This window comes from Molossus molossus, unplaced genomic scaffold (genome assembly GCF_014108415.1).
Source record: "Molossus molossus isolate mMolMol1 unplaced genomic scaffold, mMolMol1.p scaffold_m16_p_7, whole genome shotgun sequence".
NCBI classification, from domain to species: Eukaryota; Metazoa; Chordata; class Mammalia; order Chiroptera; family Molossidae; genus Molossus; species Molossus molossus.
The window spans coordinates 109,118,798-109,146,665 of NW_023425401.1; the positions used below are offsets into that span (position 1 = coordinate 109,118,798).

The 27,868-nt window shown below is 58.1% G+C and overlaps 2 protein-coding genes across 2 annotated transcripts; one reads left to right on the plus strand and one right to left on the minus strand.

Moving 5' to 3' along the window:
- Window positions 1-4: 4 nt before the first annotated feature.
- Window positions 5-8,375, minus strand: ATG9B (autophagy related 9B). The gene is made up of 14 exons (XM_036247071.1): window positions 7,750-8,375; window positions 7,576-7,621; window positions 7,354-7,416; window positions 7,031-7,192; window positions 5,619-5,760; window positions 3,499-4,253; window positions 3,182-3,335; window positions 2,794-2,973; window positions 2,014-2,250; window positions 1,702-1,835; window positions 1,431-1,527; window positions 1,129-1,255; window positions 902-1,043; window positions 5-735 (listed from the first exon to the last, which is right to left on the minus strand). Exons 1-13 carry the CDS (start codon window positions 8,297-8,299, stop codon window positions 916-918), a joined length of 2,775 nt encoding a protein of 924 aa, XP_036102964.1. The 5' UTR covers window positions 8,300-8,375; the 3' UTR covers window positions 5-735; window positions 902-915.
- A 2,972-nt stretch (window positions 8,376-11,347) lies between these two features.
- ABCB8 (ATP binding cassette subfamily B member 8) lies at window positions 11,348-27,859 on the plus strand. Its single transcript, XM_036247310.1, has 16 exons — window positions 11,348-11,514; window positions 15,400-15,703; window positions 16,002-16,157; window positions 16,236-16,330; window positions 16,477-16,582; window positions 17,266-17,427; window positions 17,513-17,598; window positions 17,717-17,814; window positions 18,189-18,294; window positions 23,655-23,688; window positions 23,845-23,981; window positions 24,146-24,240; window positions 24,349-24,482; window positions 25,175-25,322; window positions 26,627-26,877; window positions 27,381-27,859. The coding sequence occupies exons 1-16, from the start codon at window positions 11,420-11,422 to the stop codon at window positions 27,504-27,506; spliced, it is 2,133 nt and encodes a 710-aa protein (XP_036103203.1). The 5' UTR covers window positions 11,348-11,419; the 3' UTR covers window positions 27,507-27,859.
- The last annotated feature ends 9 nt before the right edge of the window (window positions 27,860-27,868 follow it).

Below are 27,868 nucleotides of genomic sequence, written 5' to 3' on the forward strand. Positions count from 1 at the left end.
TGTCTTTTAGCTCGGGCAGGTGTGGGGGTGGCAGTTCTCTGAGAGGAGTCCAGCACGCTCCACTCGGACCCAGCACTCTAGGAACCTGGCTCCCAGCCAGGCACAGCCTGTGTTCCCTGAGCTGCTCCCTGGCTCCTGATGGAGAAGCAGGTACCGCCCTCTGCTGCCAGGAATGGGGATGCTGGAGACCGAGGTCACAATGATGAGCAACTGCAGCCATGAGCAACATTTACTGCTTGTTTAAGACAGGGCGGGGAGCCACACCCACTTCCTCAGACGTCATACCAATGCTGAACTCCAAAAACATCAGCCCTCCCTAGTCTTTCCACTCACAAGTCCCCAAGGCCCCCCTCCACAAATCCCATGGGAAGCGAGGAACCAACTCCCTCCCAGTGGTGTTCCTCACTGTTTCCCTTACACTTAGCTTGGCCTCCGCCTTGGCCCTGCCCCCCACCTTGAAGATACTTGGGGACTTCTTCCCAGGCTACCGCTCCACAACAGCACATTGGGGATGGGGTCCCCTTCTCCCCTCCATGTGGGGATTGTCTGTAAAGCTTGTTTCCAGATGCCTTTAGCATCTCCTCTCCTACTCATTTCTCTGCTCTCTGGGGCGAGTTCGTCATTGACCCCTAAGTCCTGCCCAACTAAAGCATCTCTGGGGGTCCTTAAGAAGGGCTCAGTGTGTTCTTCCACTCCACCTCTTCTGATCTCCTGTCGCTGGAGAAGCTGGGGAACCTGAGGGAGAAGAGGGCTCTTGGCAAGTGGTCCAGGGGTTAGTTAGGTTCCAGGCATGACTGTCCTCTCAACCCCAAATGTCCACCACTGGTCCCATCCCTCCAAGTCTGGCTCCACCTACTTTCCTAGTCACCCCTCTCCCCCACCCCAGTAAAACAATACTGACACTGAGGAGCCCTCTCAGTCCGTGCTGTGGGCCTGGCCAGGCCGCGTCTGAGTGTCCGTGGCCGCCTGAAACCCTCCAGGGAGCAGATTCTGGGTCCTCTGGGTTCTCCACTGCTGTCTGGGGCTGGAGGCAGGACTGGAGCCTAATGAGAAAAGCCGTCAGCTGGGCAGTGCCCTGAGGCCTGCTGTCCACCCAGGGTCTGTCCCCTGCACACCCTGACCCCTCACCGTCACTGGACCACGATGGCTTCTCTTCATCAGGAGAGAGTGTCTGTGGGGGGCTGGACCAGGGCCTGGACAGGGAGGAGGCTGAGGCCTCGCCCCACAGTTCCTGCTGCTGCTGCTGCTGATGGAGCTAAATGGAAGGGAGAGGAATGCGGACTCCCTCCTGCCCCAGGCCCAGGGCTAGGTGCAGACGGCTCTGGAACCTCCTGCCAGCTCCTGTTGGGTACTTCCTTGCGCCTCCTCAGCCTCCATCTTGGGCAGTTGCTTTCTCCCCACATTTCCCTTTTCTGCACCTCCCTACTCACCTGGTGCAGGTAGATGGCATGAAGACTCATCTCCGCAGAAGCAAGCTCTGGTAACTGGGCCAGCTTCTGGCCCCCAGTGCCCCCAGGGGACACACAGCTAGAACAGAGGGTGAAACAGACCAAAGGCATGCCCCTCCCCCTGCACCCCACAGGGAGGGCCAGGCTTGACTTCCCCTTCCTAATAACCCCGTGCCCCCGCACCCTGCACCCTTCTCCTGGAGGATCAGCCCACCACCCCTGCTCCTCTGCCTCTCAGGCCCCAACCCCTCACCTGGGGTCCTGGGAGATTCGAGAAATGGAGGCCAGGAGACTGGCAGTGGCGGCAGCCGGGCAGGGGGCTGTGGGACTCAGGTCCCGCGGGGGTAGAAGGGGATGCACCAAGAGGTTAGCCAGGAAGGCCTCTGGCTGTGAGCAAATAAGACGGGGTCAGAAGAGAGGACTGAAGGGGAGCAAGGGGCTCTCAGCAAGGCAGGAGAGCAGGCTGGACCAATGAGTGAGCAGGTTAACACAAAAGGTGAGGAATCAGGAGGCGAGATGGGAGGGGCTAGAGGTGAGGGCAGAGGGCAGTCCAGGCTTGACTCACCAGAGGTGAGGAAGAGTCGCTGAGCACCCCGGGGGTGGGAGGGCTGCGAACCGAAGTGGCGCCCAAAGCGGCTGCATCCTGTTGTACGCGGCCTCGAAGTTGCCCCAGGAACTTGGAGCTGTGCCCTGGGGGACGCCATTGTGGGTGCACCAGGGAGAACCTCATCAGGGACAGCTCGGTCTTGCCATCCTCTGCACGCTGAGACTGTGTAGCCTCTGTCTGCCCAGCCGACAGCCACTGAGGGAAAGAAAAAGCCATGGATACTGCGTTTATACCTGCAGGGGGGCCTTGTGGGGCAGGCGCGAAAGGAAACACTAGCCCCCGTTTTCAGTGAAAGAACAGAGGCCATAACAGACACTTGCTCAAGTTCACCCAAAAACACAGCAGCAGAGAAGGACCTGGGTCAAGGCCCAGCACTGGAAGCTGGCCCGGGCTCACTGTTCCGCCAACCTGTACACACAGCAGACCCTAGGGCCAGCCTGAGGCCTCTGTGGGGAAGGCCGGTCTTACTCCAGCCCCATCCACTGACCAGCCCATTTCTCAGCCTCTCTGGTGGCCTTCCCTCCATTTACTGGCCCTAGGATTATACACACATCGTGTCATATAGTCCTCACACAGCCCTGAGCACTGGCTGCAGTCACTGTCCTCAAGGACACTAAGGCACATGGAAGGGAAGTGATTAGCTCAAGGTCACAGGTGGCAAGCCCCTCCCTCTGGGAATGACTGGGGTGCAAACCCATATCTAACCACCACCCTGCACATCCAGGGAAGGACTCTAACCTGAGGGTGGCCATGGCGTTTCACATCCATAAGGGCAAAGGAACAGATGTCACCAACCCCAGCCACGTCCACAGTGAAATGATGAAAAAAGTCAATAATCTCCAGGGCACGAGGGCGAAACCAAAAGAGCAGGAACAGTGGGGTGAGGAGGGGGGACAGGAGCTCCTCCAGGAGGGAGACCTGGGGAAGAAGTGGGGAAACCCAGAAAGGGTTGCTGAGGGTGACCAGGACCAAGAGGCCCCCAGGGACGCTGGCCAAGGCAGGAAACCTCCAGCCCAGTCATTCCCAGGATAGCCAGTCCCGAGCCTATTTGTCCCGCGCCCTTCCGAGACCAGGCGACTGCACGGCTTCCCGCCGGGAGCAGCTCCCCCTGGGTCTCATTCCTCACCGCTCGGTATTGCAACAGCCGCGCCATCTGCCGGTAAGCGCTGGCCCTGCCGCCAGCACCGGGTTCCTCGGGAAGGTAATGCATGTGCGCTAAGGCCGACTGCAGCAGGAGCTGCGGGGAACGCCCCTGGCACTGCTCATCCGGAACGAACGACCTGGAGCGCAGGGGTGCGGGCGGGGAAGGTGCCTCTGGTTAGGAGGATGTGCGGATGGGGGAGGCAGGGAGGGGGCGCGCTGGTTGTGGGAGGGGTCGGGATTGGGGGGCGGGGGACTCGGGATCGGAGGAAGGGCCCTCTCCCTGGGCAGCTCCTGCCGCACCTGGCCACAGTGGCCGTCACCCCGAGCGCAGTCATGGCGGTGAGCACGTGCTCCACGGCGAGCACGTCCTCGTCGTAGACGGTGAGCAGGAGCAGCGCGGCGAAGAGCGCGCCGGCGAAGAAGACCACCTGGCGGGCCAGCAGCGCGAGCAGGGGCGCAGGGGGCGCGGCGGCGCGCAGGAAGGCGGCGGCGGGGCGGTAGGCGCGGGCCAGGCGCGCGCGCAGCTCGTGGGGCAGCTCGTTGAAGTGGCGCAGCTGCAGGCGGGCCAGGCGGGACCAGCGGCGCGCCCCCAGCGTGCCCGGCTCCCGCCGCAGCAGCTCCACGTGGCTGTAGAAGGCGTGCAGCACCTGCCAGGCCAGCACCAGCGGGCTCAGCGCCAGGTTCACGGCGGCCAGCAGCAGCACAGTGCGCCGCCAGCGCGCGGCCAGGGTGCCCCGCTGGTCGTTGCGCTTGTAGGCGTCCGGCAGCTCCCAGCCCCCGCGGAAGAGAGAGAAGGGCCCTCGGAAGAGGAGCAGGTCGACGTTGAGCGCCAGGCCGCGGCTGAGGAAGGCCACACTGCCTCCCCAGGGCAGCGCGCAGCGGGCCGGCAGCAGGCCCTTGTTGGCCAGCGCCACCTGGTAGTTGGTGTAGCGCAGGATGCGGTGGTGGACGTCCAGCTCGGTCAGAGGCCGCGGCTGCACGCACAGCCCCCCGCTCCTCTGCAGCGCCAGGAGGCGCGACTGCACCTCCGCCCAGGCCACGGAGCTGAGCTCCTCCTGAGGACAGGGGTGGGTGAGGGCCAGCCACGGGAGATGCCCAAATGCCCCGTGCCCAGAGCTACATGCCCAGCGCCTCCTCCCCACTCTCAACAGTGTCCCTCAGGTGGGAAACCTATCACCGCTCCCTGCCCTCCTTGCCCTTCCTTAACCAGGGCCACTTCCTACTTCCTTTCATCCCATCCTGATTGTTCCACTTGAGGCCATGAGTCATGTGCTTCCCCGCCACACCTCATAAGTTAAACTCCTCAGGTATTTGACTTCAGCTCCTGAAGAGCAGATTTTCCTGAGCCCCCACAGTCCTACACACTGAGGAGACACCGAGCAGCCACCGTTCCTAAAGTGCCTGCCAACACAGGTGCCCACCAGCACCTCCTGCCTTCACATGCTCTCGGACAGCCAGCCCCATCCCATGCCAGCCCCGCAGTGGCCTTCCTAAGACATTGGCTGTGTCCGCGTCGCTGTCGGACCTCACTTGGATCTCCTTTGCAGACCTCATGTGAGCCCAGTTTCACCCAGCTGCCCCAGTCCAGCCTAGTCAAGTCCCTCCGGGCCAGCCTCTCCAGTCCATCCCAGGGTCTCCCCCTTCCCCTGGAAGGAAGACGGGAGGAGGGAAGTGAAGGGAGGAGGAGAAAGAAAAGGGGGCAGTGATCTAACTCCTGCTCTTCCCTGCGCTACGCCTAGTGCTCCCTACTCAAGGCGGCTGCCCAGAGCCTCTGGCCCGGGCTGTGCAGGAGGACATGCAGAAGGCTCTAGACTTCTAAGAGGAGCAGCGGAAGCCGGCTGCAGGAGGTAGCTTTAGAGCGCTGCTTTAAAGGAAGAACTTCGGTACAAAGCAAGGAGCATGAGCAAGACAAGGAGGGAAGAAAGGGCAAAGCAGGACCCTGGGACAGTGAAGGGGTCCACGTAGTCGCTGACCGAAACGGGGCAAAGCCAGAAGGGGGAGTGGGGTCACCCTACGGGGCCTGAACACTCAGTTGCAGGCTGGGGGGGGTTGATCTCCTCACAGCTGCCCACAGAGGCTCACTGCCTCCCCCTCCCTGCATCGGGGCTTGGCTTGCTTCCCCACCTCCTGTCCTTCCCAGCCCCATCCCAATTCCTCCTGCTCTGTAAAGTCAGGTGGCCGCCCCTCCTCCAACTATCACAAGCGTGTGACCATAAGTCATCTTCTGTAACCCATCTAAATCAACTAGGGTAGGGACCATGATCTATCAGTGGTGGTACCCGACCTCCTAACGCGGTTCGGGGCCTAGGGTAGGAGTCAATGAGGCCTTCTGTCCGTTTTCTAGTGCAGCCTTCCCTCCTGCCCTGTCCTCTGCCCCCTGACACAGCACCCCTCCACACAGACACACCCACCCAGCTCACCGGGGAGATGCGCAGGGCCTCCCTGTAAAACACCTGGATGTCCCAGTAGCTGAAGAGGTTGCAGACTGAGCGAAGCAGCTGGACCAGCCAGAAGGCTGCAGCCAGGATCAGAAGGAAGACCAGCAGGGGGCTGGAGCGGATCCTGGGGAAGGGGGCGTGGGGGACACATAGCAAGGAAGTGGGACCCCCATAGAGAGGGAGACAAGACTTGGGAGCAATGGAAAAGTCATGGAGGGGATCCAGCAAGACCAGCAGTTTTCAAAGTGTGTGGTGTCTGGGGGTCCTCGAGACCCTTGCAAATGTCTGCAAGTTCAAAACTTTTTCAGATAATACTGTTTCTGCCGTTTTTATTCTCATTCTCTCATGAATGTAGAATTTTCCAGAGGCTACGTGAAAACACACTGACAGCCAATGGAGTGTGTCCTCAGCTTTCATCTCTAATAAGGTAAATATAGAAACTATGATTCTCATAAACAAAAGCTCTTGGAGTTCTCAATCAGTTTTAAGTGTATAAAAGGTACCCTGGCCCAGCCGCTGTGGCTCAGGGGTTGAGTGTCGACCCATGCACCAAGAGGTCGCTGGTTCAATTCCCGGTCAGGGTACATGCCCAGGTTGTGGGCCTGATCCCCAGTGGGGGGCATGTAGGAGGCAACCAATCGATGTTCTCGCTCATTGATGTTTCCGTCTCTCTCTCCCTCTCCCTCTCCCTTCCTCTCTCTCTAAAATCAATTTAAAAAATTAAAATTAGCCCTGGCCGGTTTGGCTCAGCGGTTAAAGCGTCGGCCTGTGGTCCTGAGAGACCCGGGTTCGGTTCCCGCTAAGGGCACGTACCTCGGTTGCAGTTTGTCCCCGGCTCTGGTCAGTCGTGCGGGTGGCAGCCACTCGATGTGTTCCTTTCACATCGATGTTTCTCTCTCTCTCTCTGTTCCTCTCTCTCCCTCCCACTCTACCTGAACAAAAAATGGAAAAATGTCCTCGGGTGAGGATAAAAAAAATAATAAAAATTTAAAAAAAAATTAAAATTAAAAAATGGTATCGTGAGCCCTGGCCAGTTTGGCTCAGTGGTTAGAGTGTTGGCCCGAAGACCAATGAGTTGCAGATTCAGTTCCGGTCAAGGGCACATACCTCGGTTTTGGTTCATCCCCTGCCCTGGTTGGGGTCATGTGGGAAGCAGCCATTTGATGTGTCTCTCTCACATCGATGTTTTTTTCTTTCTCTCTCCCTCTCTCTCTCTCTCTCCCTCCCTCATACTCTATCTGAAGAAAAAAGGAAAAATATCCTTGGGTGAGGATTAAAAAAAATTGTTAAGGTACCCTGAGACTCAAATCTTGGAGAACCAATGATCTAGCCTAGAGACAAAAGCCGGGTGGCTCTTGTCTGCTCGTCCCCCCCCCCCACCAGTTGTCACTCACCGCTGGGCACACTGGGACGAGGGTAGGATGGCATCTGACAAAGTCACTTTGCTGTGAGGCAGCCCAGGTCTTGTCCGGTTACTTGGCTGGTTGGCAAAGAGGATGTTGTAGTCCACACAGCGAAGGAGGAAGGTCGTGAAGGTAATGACGAAAACAAATTGTCTGGAGAGCCGGGAGTTCAGTGGTCAGGCCTGTGAGATGGGTGGGCTGCTGCCCAGCCCCCAGGCCAGCTCTGTCTTCCTCCCCACCCGCCGAGCCCCTGGCTTCTTGGGGAGGCCCTGGGTGGACAAGAAGCAGCGGGCACCCCAGGACAAGCGTCTCACCCCAGCTGGAAGACATCCTCCAGAAGGATGCAGGCAAAGCCGTTCCGCTGGTGATAGCTGTAGGTGTGGCAGATGTGTCAAGAAACAAACCTGAGGCATGATGGGGCTTTCCTGAGCCTCCCCCTCACTCCACTGACAAGCCCCCCAACCTACTGCACCCTCAGAGGCCCCCTGCCCCCAGGGGCGCTCCTGTGCCACCCTGCCAGGCCCAGCACGAAGGATATCTTGGTGAAGAAGCTGTCCAGGTTCTGGATGTGGTGCCAGGAGCCTGGGCACGGAGGGAAGAGCGTTGGGACTCAGCTCTTATCTGTGAGAGCTCTCCACACCCACCCGCAACCTCCTGCCTCGTCCCCCAGGCCCTCCCCTCCTCCCACGGCCCCACACCCACATGCTCACCCCGGAGCCCTTCAGGCACATGAAGCAGGGGCTGCTGCTCCTCCCCATGGAGGGGTGAATCTTGGGACCCATCAGGGTCACAGTCCTCCAACTGCTCATAGTCCTGCTCAGGGATCAGAGGGCCTATCCGCAGCCCAGGGTTGTCCTGGGGGCACCGGCATGAAGGAGGGGCAGTCACCGAGGCCAGGGGTGGGGTGGAATGGGAACCCCAGGAGGGGGGAGCAGAGATGGGTGTCATCACAGGCTCTGCCTGTGTTGGGGCTGTGGCTGGGGTGGGGAGGACACTGTGTCGAGTCTGAGAAGCCCCTGGGACCTGCACAGCTGGGCAGGGGGATCCCAGAGCTGGGGGAAGAACTGAGGAAGGCACACTTCTTGTGTGAGGAGCAGGGGACAGAGAGAAGACTGAGAGCCTCCCGACCCCAGGCCCCCGGCACGGAGGAGGAGGAAGAGGAGGTAGTGGCATGGGGAGGAGAGGCACAGATCCAGGCCCCAGGTCTCCCCACCGCCCCAGCTGCCTCCTGCTCCCCCCCCAGCCCATTCGCCTCACCATCAGGTCGGCAGCTTCTCCTCAAAGTTTGGAAGGTTGGGAGCTGCTGCTGTTCCCACAGAGATTTGAGGAGCTGAGCGGGGACTTCGACAGGACAGTGACAACAACACAGTGACTCAGTTGGGGCAGGCCCCAGGCGTCCCAGCTCCCAGTCACCTGCCTAAGCACGCACACCCCCTTCCAGGCTCCCTGCGACCTGAAGCTCTCAGGGCCCCGCCCCCATGCCTGGGCGGGGCGTCATCTGGAGAGGCGGAGGTTGAAGAACAGGCCAGGAGAGACACCTCTTGTCCCACCTTCAGACCTCTAGTGGATTTGAAGAAGAGTCCAGAGAGGAGCAGCCTCAGTAATAAAAGCCAAAAGAAAACCCTGTCAAAGGATTACAGGAGTATGGGGCCACGATGTTAAATCTTTGATTTCTTAAAATCATGCCTTCCCTCCCTACACACACACACACAGTGTTCAACAGAGAAATGCTTTAGGATCAAAAACAGGAAGTGAGAAAGAAAAGGTGCCGATTTGTCTGGCAGTAATCAGGAAGGGAAGAGGGGAGACTGCCCGACTTTGTATCCAGGTTGAGGGGAACCGAAAGGAAGGAAGGGAAGAAAGGAGAGGCAGCTATCTTAGGTGTGAGAAGCGGGTTTGGGCGCTTACAGTAGAAAAGTGGGGTTCCCTGGATGTTCCATTATGTTTACTTCTTTATCCTCTTTTTTCCCCTAGATGCATCACTTTATTTTTTTATTAATTTATTTTTGTTACAGATGTTTCTCCTTTTTCCCCCATTGACACTCTCCTCCCGTTCCCACCCCCACCCCCAGCATTGTTGTCTATGGGTTATGCTTATATGCATAAGTTATTTATCTCCCCCCCAACCCCCCTCCTCTGAGGTTTGTCAGTCTGTACCTTACTTCTATGTCTATTTTGTTCATCAGCTTATTTTGTTCATTACATTTTACAAATAAGTGAGATCATGTGGTATTTGTCTTTCTCTGACTGGCTTATTTCACTTAGGATAATACTCTCCAGGTCCCTCCACGTCGTCTCAAAGGTTAAGAGATCTTTCTTTCTTACAGCTGCTTAGTGTTCCATTGTGTTTCCTTATCCTCTTAAACCCTAACACTCTCTCCTCAAGTCCTGATCCAGTTTTTGGAGGCTCCTGAGAAGCATCAGGACTGAACCAGCAGAGGGCGGCTGGGGGTCAGGGATTTGGACCGAAAATGTGGATGCCTAGGGATGAACTGACTGAGTTGAGTTCCTTGTTGCCAGGTCAACGAGGAAGAGGAGGGGGAGGAGGTGGAGGAGGAGGAGGCCCAGGCAGAAGGTCCAGTGGCTTGTCCAACGCCATTCTTGAGGCCCTGAATCACCAGGTTTCCTACTGAAGCGCATGCCTGAGATGCTGACTCAGCCACCCAGGTGTCAGGCCTCCTGCATTTAGGCCAATGGCTGACATAGGGGCCAGTATCCATGAAATGGAGAGAGGAACAGAGTGCTTCCCAGACTGGTCACCGGAAGAACATGGAAGCAATCATAGAAGTGCCCACAAAATGAGTCCAGAAATGCCCCTTTCTCCTGTGCCTCCTTCCTGGGAGGAAGAGAACTGTCTTCCGAGCCCCAGACTTGCGTAGTTTTCTCCCTGATCAGGAGGCAGAACTATGAAAGGAAGACTCACTCCTTCGGGAGATGTCATCCTAGAGCCCAAAATCGAATCCCACATTGTAGAGGGACAAGGGATTTCCCATGAACTCTCAGAGACATCTGTCCATATAGGTTATGTGGGGTATTATCTGATCGTCCCTCAACCTCACCTACCTCAGTGTTCTGCCACACTCACTGTAGGGCCCCTCCCCATATACCCAACCCAACCTCAAACTAATCTTGGCACATTTTCTTACCCAGTTCCACCCAGAGCCATCCATTTACAGCCGTCCTACCACCACCCCCAGTTCAAGTCAATTTGTTATAAAGGGCACACTTTTTCCTGCCAGGCGTTTGAAGGGGATGGGGGAACGGATGAACGAGACAGAGCCATTACCTAAAACGAAGTCGCAGCCAGCGGGGGAGGTAGCTACGCAAACAATTACACAGAAGAAGTAAGTGCTAAACAGAGAGGTTCAAGAACTGTGCTTGATAAGCTACCAGACCTCCATACCAGTGGTTCCCAATCGTTGAGTAGGGGGAGCGTATCAGACTCACCCCCGGAGTTTTATCTCAATTATACGTGGCTGCAGTCCCCTGAGCTCAGACCAGCCAGGGAGAGCGAGATGGGCGGCAAGGCATGTGCACTTGTTTTGAAAATAAAACTCCCCAGCTGACATTTTATTTTATTTTTAATTATTTTATTTTTGTTACAGATGTTTCTCCTTTTTTAAATTTTATTTTTAATCTTTATTGTTGAAAGTATTACAGCTGTCCTCCCTTTTTCCCCCCATTGACCCCCTCTTCCCCACTCCCACCCCCCTCCAGCTCCCCCAGTCAATTTTTTGAAAATTTTTTTAAGTTAATTTTTAGATGGGAAGGGAGAGGGAGAGGGAGAAGCATCAATGGGAGAGGAACATCGGTAGGCTGCCACCTGCACGGGGCTTGTGCCCTGGCGGGGAATGGAACAGGTGACCTTTTGGTGCCTGGGAGGAGGTTCAACCCACTGACCACACTGGCCAGGCTCCCCAGCAGATTTTGTCCCTGCTTTTCCCGGAAGCAGCGGCGCTCTACACCCCTGGAGACTCTGGGACCTCTAGAGTCCGCCAGGAGCCGGGATAGAATGGCAGGGAGGTCAGCAGCTGACGCCTTACGACGGATGCCCCGGGGCTGGGGACGCCCTACGCACTCGCAAAACGTCAACCCAGAGCCAGGTCAGGCAGCGGGCGGAAGGCAGTGCCCCTTCCTGCTCGGCCCCGCCCACTGCTGGGGCGCGGCACGCAGCTCCCTCCAATCACAGTTCTGGAGGGAGGAGCACTGACAAGGCTTCTCCAATCATAGCCTGCAGTGACATTGATGCGTCTGTTCTCCAATCATCGCCGAGGGACGCGCGAAGAGGTTGTCGGGATGGGGGCCGGAGCCAACATGGAGCCCTCAATGGGATAAGGGTGAAACTGCAGTTGCCGGCTGCTCCTGTTCACCCGCCCCATCATGTTGGTGCACTTATTTCGGGTCGGGATTCGGGAAGGCCCTGTCTTAGGCAGGCCGCTGCTCCCCCTCCGCTTCCAGCCATTCTCGGCCGTCAGGTAAAAAAAAAAAAAAAGACAAACCTGGGAACACGGGGCCATTGACCGGCTGGCCGAGCGTGAGGGCTGCCGGGAGATGGAGGCCTAGGCTCGCGCAAGGCCTGCTGGGAATTGTAGGCGGACCCAGCCAGGGGTGGAATGTCACTCCCCGGAGGATTGGCCTCAATTATTTATAGCAACGAGCCAGGTGCCAACAGGAGGCTCGCGCGTCTGTATCCGCGCGTGGGCGGACTGAGGGAACGCTCTGGGTCAGCGACCACTCCTCCCCACCAGGGGGCGCCGAGCTGCACAGGTGTTGGCCTTTCTTGGAAATGGTCTGGCGATTTGGATAAAAATTATTCGACTGCAAGCCTTGGCTTCAGCCTCAAGTTCTGAGGTTCAGAATGGACCCCAGACCAACCCTGGGGACCTGACTGACGAGGCTTAGCCAGGGACCAGGGGCGGGAGCTGGACGCAGTGTCTGGGCAGACCCAGGTCCTGCCCCAGTGACGCAGCTGCTGCAGCCTGGGCTGCGGTAAATACTGACCTCGAGTCTTGACTGCTGGTCTTGTTTGCTTTTCCACGGTTCATTTCTATTTTATTTTGACTTGTCAAGTTGTAGAAGTGAATCTTATTTCCTTGTGGAGGGGAAAAAAAGTATTCGTGTCCAGAGACATGTAGTGTTGTTGTTGCTGCCAAGATCCAAAATGAACTGAACAAAAATGGTTCCTAGATGTGGGTACTTTCAGCAGAGATTCTCAGTCTAGTAAGTTGCCCTTGCGTGTTCTTGTATGTTCACTCTGCATACCTTGGTCTAAGAAGAGAGGGGTTTCCCACCCCTGCTCTGAGACTCCAGTGTAAACGCTTTATGAGAAGGTGCTGACTCTGTTGTAATCCTAGAGTGAATAACCTGAGGGCCAGACCGGCGACAGATTCGCAGGGTGGGTGGATGTGGACTTGTGTCATTTGGAAGTTGACACAGGGTAAGAGCTGGGCAGAACTGGAGCCGGAGCCGGAAGTACCGGTGCTGGGAAGTAATCTGCCAGTTCTTGGCAGTGAACAAGCCCTGCTTAGAGCCTCAGTTTGGAGAAGATGAGAAAATTGGAAAGTGTCCATGGTGAATTATTAAAAGGTTTGAATAATCCTTAGGAAAAGAGTAAAGTTGTTAGTAGTATTTAAGCCAGAGAGACGCCCAAGGATAGAGACCCAGTAGTATTCAAATATTCGTGCATTCATTTGTGCAGTGTTTTTTCAGATGTCCAAGGCACAACACAGTAGATCATAAAATGAACTTACTGAGTTGGGACCCTTTAAAAGTGAATATAATAGAAAATAGAATATATATTTTTTAAAAAAGAGAAAGTATCATTTTGTGAAACATTTCAACTTGGTGTGACATATATACGTTTGTTGTACTGGGTTACAATGTAAAATGTATTTTTTACTGTTGGCCTCAGTAAATCTGAAACTTTGCAAACACTGCAGTAGTGTGATAGGTCAAGTTGTTCTGCATTTCTGATGAGGGCGTGCATTCAACAAACATTTAAAAAACATCTATTATGTTCCAGAGTTCTGCTAAGTGCTGAGGATACAATGGGGAATAAGATAAATTTCCTGCTCTTAAGGAATACATAACCTAATGGGGAAGTTGGATAATTACACAGGGTAGAAAGAGAGTGAGCTTCCCTTATTTAAAACTTAGAACATACATAAAGTACACTGTGGAAAAAAAGACATAAAAACCAGGCAGGTGGAAAGGGGTAGGTGGAACATAACATACAGGTGGCAAGAAGCATGGGCCTCCCAGAAGGAAGGGGAAGTTACAGTAAAGTCTATAGTTAGGAGGGTCTGAGGATATAAAATACCATCACAGTAGCCCTGGCCCGTTTGGCTCAGCGGTTAGAGCGTCGGCCTGCAGACCAGAGAGACCCAGGTTTGGTTCCCGCTAAGGGCACATACCTTGGTTGCAGTTTGTCCCCGGCCCCGGTTGGGGTCCTGTGGGTGGCAACCACTCGATGTGTCTCTCTCACATCACATCGATGCTTCTCTCTCTTTTCCTCCTTCTCTCCCTCCTGCTCTATCTGAAGATAAATGCAAAAATGTCCTCAGGTGAGGATTAAAAAAACCCACATCACAGTAAAGGAAGAACCTCTCACTGGCTGCCTCTCACCATCAGTAATCTCATTTGGACTGTTGAGCATCCGGCCATATACTCTTGGCCAGGTGACTTCTGCTAACAGGCCTCTGTAGCCAGGCTCATCTTCTTCCAGCCACTCCCCTATTTTCCTGTTAATCCTCACTCGAGGACATTTTCCCACTAATTTTTAGATACAGTGGAAGGGAGGGAAAGAGAGAGAGAGAGAGAGACATTGATTGGCATGCTCCGGGGCCAGGATCAAACCTGCAACCCAGGTACATGCCCTTGACCGGGAATCGAACCCGAGACCCTTGGGTCCTCCAGCCAGCGCTCTAACCACTGAGCAACCGGCTATGGTATTTTAAATGAAAATCTGGTCATGTCACACCCTAGCCTAAAAACCAGAAACGATCCTCACTGCCCTCCAGAGTCCCGCTGCCTGATAAAAACTGTGGCTACTGCCCCCCTGCTGTCTTTCCCGACTCCCTCAGCCAGGAGGAGCCCCGTGGTTCCCGTCCCCCCACGCTCTGCAAGCCTTGCCATGCGCTGTCCGTCACCCGCCACTAAAGTGTAACCACCAGGCGGGTATGCACGCGGGCGCTCCTGTTCTGCTCCTGCTCTCTGTGCCTCCTTGCCGAGTGCTGCGCCCAGGCGGCACCCAGCCCTGCGGTGCCGTCTGTAGATACGGGAACTGCAAGAAAGAGGAGGTGATCCTGGTCTATCTGAGATGACAGGACATGTCATTTGGATTTTTTTTTTTTTTTGTACAGATAGAGTGGGAGGGAGAGAGAGGAAGGGAGAGAGAGAGAGAAACATCGACGTGAAGGGACACATCAAGTGGCTGCCACCCGCACAACCAACCAGGGCCGGGGACAAACTGCAACCGAAGTACGTGCCCTTAGCGGGAACCGAACCTGGGTCTCTCCGGACCGCAGGCCAACGCTCTAACCGCTGAGCCAAACTGGCCAGGGCTGTCATTTGGATTTTTATTTCTTTCTTTCCCTTCAGCCGGTGGAGACAGGGTCTGCCACCCTTCCCCTCCGTGCATGAGCACTGGAGGCCTGGGAGGAGCCAGGGTGATGGGGTACAATCAGCAATGACCAGTAGTCAGAAGACCCGGGTCCAGGCCCATCATGCAGGGCAAAGTAGGGCGAGCCTAGACTCTGGGTTCTCCTCTAGTCCCAGTTCTGCTGCCTGGGGACAAATTATTAGCGCTCTCAGCCGCACATGATTTTGCCCACAGTCAGATCCCAGGACGCCGTCTGTCAAGGGAGAATCACGGCGTCTCCCTCCCAGGGATTCAGGATCGAATGCAGGTTAACACTTTGAGGAGGAGCCACGGCCACCAGCTGGGTGCTGTCCCCTCTTCTCAGCCCTGTGCACTCGGGACTTCTGTGTCCTTTGCTGGAAGGGGGCGCCATGGACCAGCTGCTGTGCAGGGTGCTCTGCAGCTCTGGCGTCCTGGGATCTGACTGTGGGTGGGAACCGCTCGCTGGCCCAGAGGTGCCTCCCGAGGCTGCGAGGGCCTGGCTGGCTGAGCGACCACACGGGGGACACCTTTAGGACTTCCTCACACTGCCTGTCTCATTCCTCAGCTACGTTGCCTCTGTTTGTCTCAGAAACGGGCGCTAAGAGCAGCCTGAGGAAGGCAGTGGAGGGCCAGGCAGAGGGAAGGGCCGCTCTCCAGAGGCTCGGCCAGGACTCGGCTGGCTCGTGTTCAGCTGAAGGACGGTCGGCCTGGATCCGTCAATGCGATTCTCTTCCCACAGGCACTCTGATGGCCGCCACGGCTCCTACCTCCTCAGGGCTGTGGCCCAGCTGCGGTCCCAGCTCCGGGCTCGCCTCCCTCGAGCACCCCCCGGCCGAAGCCCCTCCACCTGGCGCTGGGTGGGGGGGGCCCTCCTGTGCCCCGTGGTGCTGAGTAAGTGCCCCCGCCTCTGCCTTGTGGCACTGTGTGACGCAGAAGAGGTCCCTCCTGCCCCCAGACCCTGTGATGTGGAGTCTCACTTTAACTGGAAGCTCTTCTGGCAGTTTCTGCGCCCCCACCTGCTGGTCCTGGGGGCAGCCATTGTGGTGAGCTCTTCCCCACACCCCTAAAAACGGAGAGGGAAAGACTCGGCCAGGGTTTGCAGAAGCCCCAGTCAGAGCCACGCAGGGACAGCCTGCCTCATGGAGTGTCAGAGGAGACCGTGGGAAGCAGCCAGGGCTGGACATGCAGGGCTCTGGGGTCCCCAGGCCTGGCAGCCTACCTTTGCCTTCTGAAGAGGCACAGGAGCAGCCAAAGCAGGGGCAGCAGCAGGAGAGGAAGGCTCGAGGTCAGGGCGGGGGTGGAGAAGAGTGTGGCTCCCTCTCAGTGTCTGTGCCCCTCCAGCTGGCACTGGGTGCAGCACTGGTGAACGTGCAGATCCCCCTGCTCCTGGGCCAGCTGGTGGAGATTGTGGCCAAGTACACAAGGGACCACATGGGCAACTTCCTGAGTGAGTCCCGGCATCTCAGCACCCACCTGCTCCTCCTCTATGGCCTCCAGGTACGGGCAGGAGGGAGGGCCTGGGGGCAGGCAGAGGAGCCACCCGGGCCCCCCTGAGTGCCCCATCCTCTCTCCCAGGGACTGCTGACCTTTGGGTACCTGGTGCTCCTGTCCCGCATCGGCGAGCGCATGGCCGTGGACATGCGCAGGGCCCTCTTCAGCAACCTGCTCCGGTACTGCCTGCTGCAGGGTGTGGACTGGGGGGCAGTGGGGTGATCGATGGGCCCCACAGGCGTCCAGTGAGTGTCTGGACGTGGGGCCTCATCCTGAAGTCACGTCTCTCCTTTCCCCCACCTGTTGCCCCGTGTCTCTCTGCCAGACAAGACATTGCTTTCTTTGACGCTAAAAAGACGGGGCAGCTGGTGAGCCGATTGACAACTGATGTGCAGGAGTTTAAGTCATCCTTCAAACTTGTCATCTCCCAGGTCAGTGCCCCAGGTTCCCCCCACCACTCACTCACACAAGCATGCCCTCCACTTCAGATGCACTAGGCCACCCTGCCCGAGCCTGGTGAGGGCGTGGGTGAAGGACCAGGGAAGTTCACGGGAGGGAGGCGCCGCGGCAGCGTCCAAGGTCAGGATAAGCTGTTTCTCTCCTGTTCTGAAATCCTGCCTCCCCAGACAGCGTTCCCAAGGACTCAGACAAGAGCCTTTCCTGGCCCGGCCTGCCAAGAGCGGAACCGCCCTGGCCTGCCTGGCCCCCAGAACGCCTGGCACACGGACAGCCTTGAGAGTGGGCGATGACCTTACTGTGTTACTGATGTCCTCTCCTGTCCAGCTTGTTGGCACCGTGGCTGCTGGGTCCTGGCAGACACCGCCCCACGGCCTCCACACGGAGTCTTTTTGCAGTTTCTAGAGTGGGAAGAGAAGCAGACCGGGACCTGTCGGGAAGGATGCGTGCCCACAGACGCGCCCATCCAGCCCCGTCATGCCTGCTGGTCAGAAAGGGTTCTGTTCTGTGGCCAGTAGACTGCCAGTCGGCCTCCCAGGAGTCAGACCTCTAGCCTGGGCCTTGTGGGTGTAGAGCTGTAGCCAGCTGACCCTTGGCAACACCCCCATGCCGTGGTGCTGGTGCCAAACTGCCTTCCTGCCTCCTGTTCTCTACCCAGGGGCTGCGCAGCTGCACCCAGGTGGTTGGCTGCCTGGTGTCCCTGTCCATGCTGTCCACGCGCCTCACGCTGCTGCTGATGGTGGCTATGCCCGCCCTGATGGGAGTTGGCACCTTGATGGGCTCAGCTCTGCGAAAACTGTCTCGCCAGTGTCAGGAGCAGGTACCGGCATTCCTCCCCCTCCGCACCCCCTCTCCGCCCTGTCTCTCTCATCACCAGCCTGACTCCGTCCCCGGCCCTCTTGCAGATAGCCAGGGCAACGGGGGTCGCGGATGAGGCCCTGGGGAACGTTCGGACGGTGCGAGCCTTCGCCATGGAGCAGCGGGAGGAGGAGTGAGTCCCGGGCAGGGGTGAGGCCCACTGCTGGGAGGCTCTTGGGAGGTACTCCCGTCGTGCACCTGCACCGGGGCCTGGCTGTTTCCTGAGGGCTGGGCTCGGCCTCTGTCCCCAGACGCTACGGAGCAGAGCTGGAGGAGTCCCGCCACAAGGCAGAGACGCTGGGCAGAGGCATCGCCCTGTTCCAGGGGCTGTCCAACATCGCCTTCAACTGTGAGTGCGCAGAGGCCCGCGGGGGTGGGCCGGGAGGAGCAGAGGGCAGGTCCCAGCAGGGCAGCTCTCACCTACTTGATGTCCTCCAGTGCAGGAGCCAAGCCCAGCAGTGCAGGCAGGCAGTGGGCAGGTGGGCTGATGTCACAACTGAGCTCTGTGGAGCATGCCCAGGAGCTGCCCAGGAGGGAGTCATGGACGGGCCCCTCCCCCACCACTTGTTCCCAAATGAGGAAATAGACAGAGACCATTCAGGTGACAGGTGACTCACCGAAATTCCAGTCAGTGAGGCACAGCAGGGGCTGGAACTGGGGACTACCTCGCGGCCAGGCTCTGGCCACTGCTTCCTTCCTAGCCCCGTCCTGTTCCCCATGCAGGCATGGTCTTGGGCACCCTGTTCATCGGGGGTTCCCTTGTGGCCGGACAGCAGCTGAAGGGAGGAGACCTCATGTCCTTCCTGGTGGCCTCCCAGACAGTGCAGAGGTGAGTGTGGGGCCACTCCCATTCCTAAGGAGTCCTCCGGGCTGGAGGGACGGGGCGCCCACCGCTCCCCCAGGGAAGCATGGGCTGGAGAGGGTGCCCGACCCTCCGCCAGGGCCCGCTGGCCTGCCTCGCTGACTGCACCCAGAAATGCAGTTGTCACGGTCAGCCTTCCAAACACCTCAGGAGCTTTGAAACATTTTTTGAGTATAGTAAAGTACACAAATCACGACATCTACCATCGTAACCGTTTTTAACTGCGCCGCTTAGCGGTGTCATGTGTACTCATGTTGACGTGTGACCATCCCCACCGTCTTCAGAACATTTTCATCTTGAAAACTAAAATTCTGTCCCCATTAAACAGTAACCCCCATGGCCCCTCCAGCCCCTGGCACCCCACCTCACTCTGTCTCTGTGAGTCGGACTGTGCTGGGTGCCTCCTGTAAGTGGGGTCACAGGATTTGTCCTCTGGGACTGGCCTATGTCCCTCAGCGAAACGTCTTCCAGGCTCATTCGTGACGTAGCCGATGTCAGAATTTCTCCCTGTTGGGGGCCGAATGAGATTCTGTGTATGGATAGACCAGCTTTGACACGGCTTTTCAGTGCTGCCCCCCCACCCCCGCTTGGCGTGCTCCCCGGCCCCGCCCTGGGGCTCCCGTGCTATGCTCTGAGGTCTGCCTGCTCCCCTGGGCCCCACGGCCTGGGCAGCCCAGAGCTCGGTCGACTTTGCCACCAGCTGGCCCAGGCCCCTCCCTGTGTCTCCCTTGCCGGCGACACTAGCAGCACCTCTGCATGTCTCCACTTTGTCCCCCACCAATGTGCTGTGTGCGCAGAACTGTGTGAAACGTAAATACGTGCCAGGATGAAGAGTTGAAGGGTGAGTATGGTGTGAGCAGTCACGGAGAGTGAAGACCTGTGTTACCCCGTCAAGGAAGGAGCATCACCCCAGGGCCCCTCCTGCCCGTCCCCATTGCTCCCCATTCTGGTGGCCCTTGGGGCCCGGCCCTGCTTGATGTCTTCCCAGCCGTTTCTCACAGAATCCCTCACTGTCAGCCTGATCATTGTCCCGGGCAGAAAGAAGCTAGTGCAGAGACGGGCAGGTGGGAAGGACCCCATCCTGGCCCGTTTTTGCCCGGTGCTTTCTAATCTGGGCCTGTTCAGCCCCTCTCCGGTCCTAGGTGTCCTCATCCTTCCTCCAGCCAGGGCCCTTCCCTGGTGGCCGTCAGGCTAAGGCTGCTGTTACAGGGAAGGGACTTGGGGTCTCCCTTGCTGCCCCTCCCCCAGGCCGACCTTTGGCCTCTCACTTTAGTCCCTAGGACCCTAGGAGCCCGCTGGCTCCCTTCGTGCCGTTACCCCTCCACCTTCCACGGAACAGCAGCAGGAAATCCTGGTGGGAAGGGAAGTGTGTTCTCCAGGCCTGGCCTCCTCCCTCAGACTGGCCTTCCCTGCTTCTAGCTGAGCACAGACCGGCAGACCCTCCCTCCTCTCCCTGCTCCTCCCGGCCAACCCGTTAGCAGAGTTCTTGACACACACAAGGAGGCCCCAGAGATCGCCTGTTCTGTGTCTCTCTCAGGCTGCTAGGTGGGGCTGTTTCCACGGCCGTAGGCCCTGGGCTCATCCTTTTGGGGGCCCCTTACCTCGTGGGGATTTCCGCCACCCACCTTGGAGGAATTGGGTCTCATTTTATTAAAGAAGCTGGTGTGTTTCCTCATGGGGTACAGCAGGGGAATGGGAGGGGAGGGGAGAGGAGCAGAGCTGCCCTGCCTTCAAGCAGTCCCAGCCTTTGGACCCCATCCAGGTATTCTTTTGGGTGGCGCTGGGGCCCCTGGAGAGATCATGCACACAGGTTACCTGGTGCTCATCCAGGTCTGGGCCCTACTGGGAATGGTCTTGCCCCTGCCCCAGGCCAGGTCTCCAGGGAGAGCCAAGGGCGTCGCTCACCAGCGAGTCATGTGCGTCTGGTTTTCAGTTGCTGCCGCACCTGTGCCAGGCACTGACGGCTTCCAGGTCTCTCCCTCCTCATCCACAGATAACTCGCTGCCCTGGCTCTTCCTTGCTCAATGCCTCCTGCTCCCTTCGGCAAGTGCTGGTGGCTCTGAGCCTGCTCGAGCCACTTCACTGCAGGCTTGTCCCCCACCCCCCGCGGTGCTCGAAGTGAGATTGCTGAGGAGTCAGTCTCTCCTCCCTTCAGGAAGGCCCTGCACACGGCACGCGTGCACGCCCTGGGCGCCCAGGCCAGTCAGGCCTCGTGACAGAAGCAGTGACTCACCTTCCTCCCGGCAGCCAGCAGCCCCCATGATGGAGGAGGCGACCTGCTGTCGGGACAGACACACACTCGCACCATCCCCTGCAGAGGATGGTCGCACAGTGTAATGTCTCCAGGGAGTTTTGTGTGGGGGTGATCCTGTGGCGCACTGTCTTCTGTTTTCTTTTTTTTTGGTTTATCTCTTCTGCCCTCCCTCCCCCCTTCCCTTTGAGGTTCATCATTCTAACAACCAATTTGTACTTAATCCCTTCATCTTTTTCACGAATGCCCCAGCCACTTCTCATTTGGCAAACAACAAAAAGTTCTTTGTATCTATGAGTCTCTTTCTGTTCTGCTTGCTCATTTTGTTTGTAGATTCAGTTGTTGATAGGTAGGTATTAATTGTCATTTTATCGTTCATATTTTTGTTGTTCTCCTTCAAGAAGACCCTTCAACATTTCATGTAATACTGGTTTGGTGGTGATGAACTCTTTTAGCTTTTCCTTGTCTGGGAAACTATATGGCCATCAATTCTAAATGACAACTTTGCAGGATAGAGTAATCTTGGTTGTTTTTCATCACCTTGAATATCTCTTGCCACTCCTTTCTGGCCTGCAAAGTTTGTTTTGAGAAATCAGCTGACAGTCTTATGGGAGTTCCTTTATTGGTAATGAACTGCTCTTCTCTTGCTACTTTTAAGATTCTCTCTTTGTCCTTAACCTTTGGCATTTTGATGATGATGTGTCTTGGTGTGAGCCTCTTTGGGTCCATCTTGTTTGGGACTCTCTGTGCTTCCTGGACTTGTATGTCTGTTTCCTTCATCAAGTTAGAGAAGTTTTCTGTCATTATTATTTCAAATAGGTTTTCAATTTCTTGTTCTCTCTCTTGTTCTCCTTCTGGCACCTCTATGATGCAAATGTTGGCACGCTTGAAGTTTTCCCAGAGGCTCCTTACACTATCCTCATTTTTTTGGATTCTTTTTTCTTTTTACTATTCTGATTGGGTGTTTTTTGCTTCCTTATATTCCAAATTGATGGTTTGCTTCTTGGCTTTACCTACTCTACTATTGATTCCCTGTAAATTATTCTTTATTTCAGTTAGTGCCTCCTTCATTTCTCACTGGTCCTTTTTTATGATGTTGATGTGTAAGTTCCTTGGAGTTCTCCTTAATTCCTTGAGCATCCTTATAACCTGTGTTTTGAACTCTGCATCTGTTAGATTGCTTATCTCCATTTTGTTGAGTTCTTTTTGTGGAGTTTTATTCTTTTCTTTCATTTGGGACATATTTCTTTGTCTCCTCATTTTGGCTGCTTCCCTGTGATTGTTTCTATGTATTAGGTAGAGTTGCTATGTCTCCTAGGCTTCAAAGGGTGGCCTATTGTTGTAGGTGTCCTGTAGGATCCAGTGGCACTGTCTCCCTGATCAGCACAGTTGAGCCCTCAAGGTGTACCCCTAGTGTGGACTGTGTGCCATTCTGTTGTAATTGAGTCTTGATTGTTGTTGGCACGTCAGTGGGAGGGCTTTACTCAGGCTGCTCAGCAGCAAGGACTGGCTGTGCCCAGTGACCACTGGCCTCTGACTCCTTTGGAGGATCAGCTGTGTAGGGGCCCACCAGACAGAGCAAGACTTACTTCAACAGGCTCTGGTACCCACTGAGTCCACCTACTGAGTGCGTCACTTGTGGAGGTGCTTGGGTGGTGGTGTTTTGATGTGTTCTGAAGCTGTCCCCTGGGTGTGCTGGCTCTGGGGTAAGGTCAGCCACTGCCTGTGTTCTGTCTGGGGCCACTGGCATAACCTACAAAGTGATCTGCAAATGGCTACTTCTTGTGCTGGGCTTGGAGGTGCCCAGGAAAAGCCAAGTTGTGAACCAACGCTTACTGTTGCTAGTACCAGGCCTGGGGCCACTTGGCAAGAGGTATGGGGCTCCCTGAAACCAGATGCTGCTTGTTTGAGAGATTTTAGGAAACTCTGAAGCAGGATCCAAGACAGGCCAATCCTATGGTAAAGCCTCTGGAAACAGCTTGGGTGGGCCTGAAAGTTGGGTGGGGCAGGCCCTCAGGGAGTCACCAGGGCGGGCCAACAGTGTGAGCCAGGTTGCTGGAGTCCCAGATATGATGGCCACCTGCCGCCCCAGGGAAGGGCTCGCCAAAGGAACAAAGGCCTCTGCCAGCACGTTTGTCCCGGAGAAAGCCCCCTCTCCAGCTCTCCTCTCAAGGCCAAACAGCTCAGTTCTTCCCTGTGCGTCCCTGATACCTTTCAAGCTGCCTCTCCTCCGAGCTCAGAGGGAGCGAGTCTAAGTGCACAGGCCCTTTAAGAGGAGCTGCCTCAGCCTCCCTCAGCCTCAGTTCCCACTGGTTTTACAGCCAGAAGTGATGGGGACTCTCTTCCTGGCACTGGAACCCTGAGCTGGTGGCCTGGGGTGAGACGAGGACCCCTCAGGAAGGACCTTCCCAACCTAGACGTCCCTCCTAATTTTTATCCGCCACACGTGGGTGTGGGGCCAGCCTTTCCGCTTCTGCCCTCCTGCCAGTCGATGTGGCTGCTCCTTTAATTCCGTAGTTGTAGGCCTTCCATTCAGCTCGATGTCAGGCGGTTCTGAAGCATGGTGGTGCTGTGGGTTAGTTGTCATTTTGATGTGGTCGTGAGGGAGGCGAGACCGCGTTTGCCTACCAGCCGTCTTGACTGGAAACCCCGTGCTCTGTTTTCTTTCGGAAAGGACTAGCACCCACTTTCCTTAATTAGCCCTGGCCCCCTTGGGTCAGTAGCACTAGATCTGATCCCCACCTGGTCACTGCTGATGGCGCTGGTGCCATCCCTGCGTGGGAGCCAGCCTCTGCCTTGCAGGCTGAGGGGTCCAGCCCCACTGACCCTGGAGTCCCCAGTCCTGAGGTGGTGACCATCATCAGCCTCCTTCTCCAGGGAAAGGACGAGGCTCCAAAAGGGGAAAGGACCCGTCCTGTGAGCGGCCTGGCCCCGGGCTCCCGGGGTTGCAGACTCCGGGACCACCTGCGTTTGGCTCCAGCCCACCTGTGCCCTTGCCTCGGCCCACAGCCCCCACGCAGCCGAGACCCAGGCCTCCCTCTGGTGCCGGCCTTCTCAGCCCCTCTCCTCCTCACAGGTCCATGGCCAACCTCTCCATCCTGTTTGGCCAGGTGAGTGGCAGAGTGGGGAGGGTCTGGTCAGCCACCAGCATCACTTGTGTGCTGCGGGCACCAGGTGTCGGGCAGAGGGACGCCGCACCTGCCGCGGGTGGGAGACCAGGCGATGCTGTTGCCACTGCCACCCGTTCATCCCCGGACCCCCCCCAGGTGGTGCGGGGGCTCAGTGCGGGCGCCCGGGTGTTTGAGTACATGACTTTGAGCCCGTGTATCCCACTGTCTGGCGGCGGCTGCATCCCCAGGGAGCACCTGTGTGGGTCCATCACGTTTCACAACGTCAGCTTCAGGTCAGTGTCAGTGGGTGGGCACAGGGGCCGTTCCTCCAGGCTGGGACCTGTGGGCCAGTGTCTCCCTCTGAGTAAGCCCCTGGGGGTACAGTAGAATTCAGGAGGGACTGGGGCGACCAGAGACCCGGAACCTGATCTGACCATGGTGTCTTGGCTCCTCCCAGTTACCCCTGCCGCCCTGGCTTCCCTGTGCTCCAAGACTTCACGCTCACACTGCCCCCTGGCAGGATCGTGGCCCTCGTGGGCCAGTCTGGTGGAGGTAAGGAGTCTACCAGCCTCCACTGCCACCACGGTCCCTCCCTCCTGGCACTGCCTCCAGAGCCCTGTGCTCCCCTAACTGCCCCGTCTCCCTAACCCCAATTCCCAGGAAAGACCACTGTGGCTTCTCTGCTTGAGCGCTTCTACGACCCCACAGCAGGCATGGTGACCCTGGACGGGCGGGACCTGCGTACCCTCGACCCCTCCTGGCTCCGGGGCCAGGTCATTGGCTTCATCAGCCAGGTGCAGAGAGGGCTTTCCTCACCGCCCAGCCCAGCCCAGCCCAGCCCAGCCTCCCCCCTCCAGGCCCTGCCTCTCTCCCCCTCACGGCACTGGGCCTTTTCTCCTTCCCAGCTGCCAGCCGCCTTGGTCCCCCTCCGGGAGGCCTGGCCTTCTCTGCTGGTCCCCTGGCATTCCTGGGGCCCAGGCTCCCACATCCCTGACCACCACAGACAGCTCCGCCCTCATCTCACTAGCAGGAATGGCTTTCTTGATGACAACCAAGAAGATGGGGCTGGGTGGCTGTTTTAGGGCCCCTGGCTTCTGTGACGAGCTGTGGTGTCCTGAGGTCTAGAGGTGCCGAGCGGTGCTGCCGGCAGCCGCCCACTCGCTGAGAGGCCGACCCTGCCTCTGCTTGAGGAGGTGCCGTCCGGGGAGGACCCACTTCCCGCTGGGCATGGATTGCGGGAGCACCTGCTCACCCACAGGGCCTGCCTCCACGGCAGAGGACGCACGGTGCACACCCTCCGCACTCACCCCTGCGGGGAGCTCCGCCTCCGGGCTTGGTGGGCCTGTTTCTCCGCCTCTCATCTGACCTGTAGCTGAACCGTCCTTTCCTGCCCTCCAGGGGGTCCTGGTTTGGCCAAAATAGCCTCTCCGGACCCCCTTCGGGGGTTTGGGCCCAGTCAGCACATTTCCTGTGCCCCCCCCCCCAGGAGCCAGTCCTGTTTGGAACGACAATCATGGAGAACATCCGTTTCGGGAAGCTGGGAGCCTCTGACGAAGAGGTGTACGCGGCTGCCCGGGAGGCCAACGCGCACGAGTTCATCACCAGCTTCCCCGAGGGCTACGACACTGTGGTCGGTGAGTGCTGAGGACAGCGTCCTGCTGGGCCTGCGGGGCTCCCGGGGTGAGGCCGAGGGGGCGGGGACACAGGCCTTGCGTCCAGGAAGAGCAGGACTGTGACAGGTGGCCCAGGGGGTCCAGGCACGAGCAGTCGCAGACAGACGCACAACAGGGATTGCAGTCAGCGTCCGGGCCGCGTGATGACCTGGTCATTGAGAGCCACGCGCAGGGCGGGGTGCACCGTGCAGCCAAGGGTGTTGTGGGCTGTACCCTCCAGGACTGCACAGTAACCACGTGGCCCAACCACGCATGTCAGCGTGTGTTCCAGCGTGTGTTCCAGCGTGAAGTAGGCGTGACGGCAAGGTGGGCAGGGACTCTGAGCTGGCATGTTGGGGACCTGCGGTTTCCTGGGGTCCTCTGCCCTGAGACCCGCCCAGAGGCAGTGGGTGTGATCTCATCGTCATCGGGCCCCCTCCTGGCCCCTCCTACTCTTTAACTTGCAGGAGTCTCCTTGGCTGCCATGGGATTGAAGTGGGCGACCAGGTCCCCCCGACTTACCCAGGACAGGGCTCTGGTGGTTCTGGAAGATCCTCTAGACTGACTGGAGCGTCCATGGGGCAGCATGCTCCTTTCGGGACCCCAGGGGCCAGTTTATCGTCCCCGCAGGTCTCCAGGCACAGGCATAGTTGAGGTTCTCAACTCTTCTCTCGAACTGTGCGTCCGTCTAGCTGAGCTCCACCTCCCGAGTGGTGCCCACCAGAGCCGTCCTTCATGCTCTGTCCCTGACCCAGCTGGTGTGCTCACTGCTCACATTCCCCAGCTCTCTTGGGTAGCACCGTCCTTGTCCCTCTGACCTGGCACACTTCCGGCTTCTCGGGGCCTTCGGCCTGCCCCCCTGCTCTGTGACTGCGTCACCTGGGTTTCTCGTTGGCTCCCAGGCTGCCACCCCTGCAGTCCTCCCCAGAATGCCTGGGTGGGCTTTGAATCCCACTGTACTGTTACACACCCTGACATCGGGGTCCTGGATGTCCCCAAGCACCAGGGACCCGGGAGGCCGGGGAAGGTGGCTAGAACCGCAGGTCCCACCCCGGCTCTGAGCCCGGAGCCCACCGTGCCCACTACTCAATCCCCGTGTCCAGCGTGCGTGCATCTGCACAGGGCGCTCGCGCCAGTGCTGACGGGTGCTGCCCTCACAGAGGCAGGCCCATCACACACAGGCCAGGGGCACCCAAGGGGCCAGGCCCGGTGCCCCTTCGCAGGGCCTCCCCAGGTGCAGCGCTGCGGCTGGCTTCAGGCCTCTGCTCTGTCCGCCTCCTCCCCAGGTGAGCGGGGTGCAACCCTGTCTGGGGGCCAGAAGCAGCGCCTGGCCATCGCCCGCGCCCTCATCAAACAGCCAGCAGTGCTGATCCTGGACGAGGCGACCAGCGCCCTGGACTCCGAGTCTGAGCGGGTCGTGCAGGAGGCCCTGGACCGAGCCAGCACTGGCCGCACCGTGCTGGTCATCGCCCACCGGCTCAGCACCGTGCGGGGGGCCCACCACATCGTCGTCATGGCCCAGGGCCGAGTCTGTGAGGTCAGTGGGGGCCCAGGGCGGTGGGTGGGTGAGCTGGGACAGCTTGAGCCATAGACACAGTGGAATGGTGGCTCAGCTGAGCTGCGTGAGGGCCTGGCCTGGCCCTGGGGGCTTGGGACCGGCTTCTACAAGCAGCACCCTATGTGGATTCGGACGCGCCTGCCTTAGGTAGGCCCAGTGTCTCCCTCTGTCCCCGGGGCGCAGCTCCCAGGCTCACAGGGAAGTGCAGCATGACCCTGACCAGGGCCCAGCCGGTACCAGCACCGGAGGCAGGTGTGGGGCCCATTCAAGCAAAAGCTGCAGGGCCCTCGAGGACACTGGCCTGCGCTGGGTCTGCGGGCTCTCGGCCTGGAGGAAGCGGGGAGGCGGTGCTCACAGTGCAGTGCGTCTGGCTGCTCTGGTCTCGCAGCCCCGGAAGCCTGTAGGGGGCAGCGCCCGGCTGCTGGCACGAAGCCCACCCTGCTGGGAACTGCATGGTGACCATCGGCCCCTCCCTCCTCCAGGCGGGGACCCATGAAGAGCTCCTGAAGAAAGGCGGGCTCTACTCCGAGCTCATCAGGAGACAGGCCCTGGATGCCCCGCCCCCTGAGGCCCCCAGAGGCCCCAGGAACCGCCACCCCAAGTCCTGAGAGCAGCCCGCTGCAGTCTGGTCACTGCCAAGCATCAGTGCCCAGGGCTGAGGACAGCCCCCAGAGGGCCAATGTGACGGGCTGTGGGCTGCCCCCAGCTCACAGTAAAACTGAGGACCAGCCCTGGGCTGGGAGGAGGTTGGGACTGCCTCCATCCACGCCCCCCCACACCCCCCAGGCTGCCTCCCTCCTGCACAGGGAGGAGGCAGAGTCCGGGCCCTGCTCTGTGTCCTTCCTTTGCCCAGACCCTACCCACCCCTCTCAGAAACTCCGCCAGCCTCTCCCCTACCTGACACCTAAAGGTGTTGGGGCCTCAGCTCTAAGGAGACTCGTTCAGGGTCAGGGAGTAGAAGCAGTTCACA

Coding starts and splice junctions, on each gene's coding strand:
- ABCB8 (XM_036247310.1), top strand. CDS start 11,420: ATGTTGGTGCACTTATTTCGGGTCGGGATTCGGGAAGGCCCTGTCTTA. Junction 16,583..17,265: donor TCAAACTTGTCATCTCCCAG/GTCAGTGCCCCA, acceptor TTCTCTACCCAG/GGGCTGCGCAGCTGCACCCA. Junction 17,815..18,188: donor GTCCAACATCGCCTTCAACT/GTGAGTGCGCAG, acceptor TTCCCCATGCAG/GCATGGTCTTGGGCACCCTG.
- ATG9B (XM_036247071.1), bottom strand. CDS start 8,299: ATGGTGAGGCGAATGGGCTGGGGGGGGAGCAGGAGGCAGCTGGGGCGG. Junction 4,254..5,618: donor AGGCCCTGCGCATCTCCCCG/GTGAGCTGGGTG, acceptor CCCTGTCCTCAG/GAGGAGCTCAGCTCCGTGGC. Junction 2,974..3,181: donor GGCTGTTGCAATACCGAGCG/GTGAGGAATGAG, acceptor CTTCTTCCCCAG/GTCTCCCTCCTGGAGGAGCT.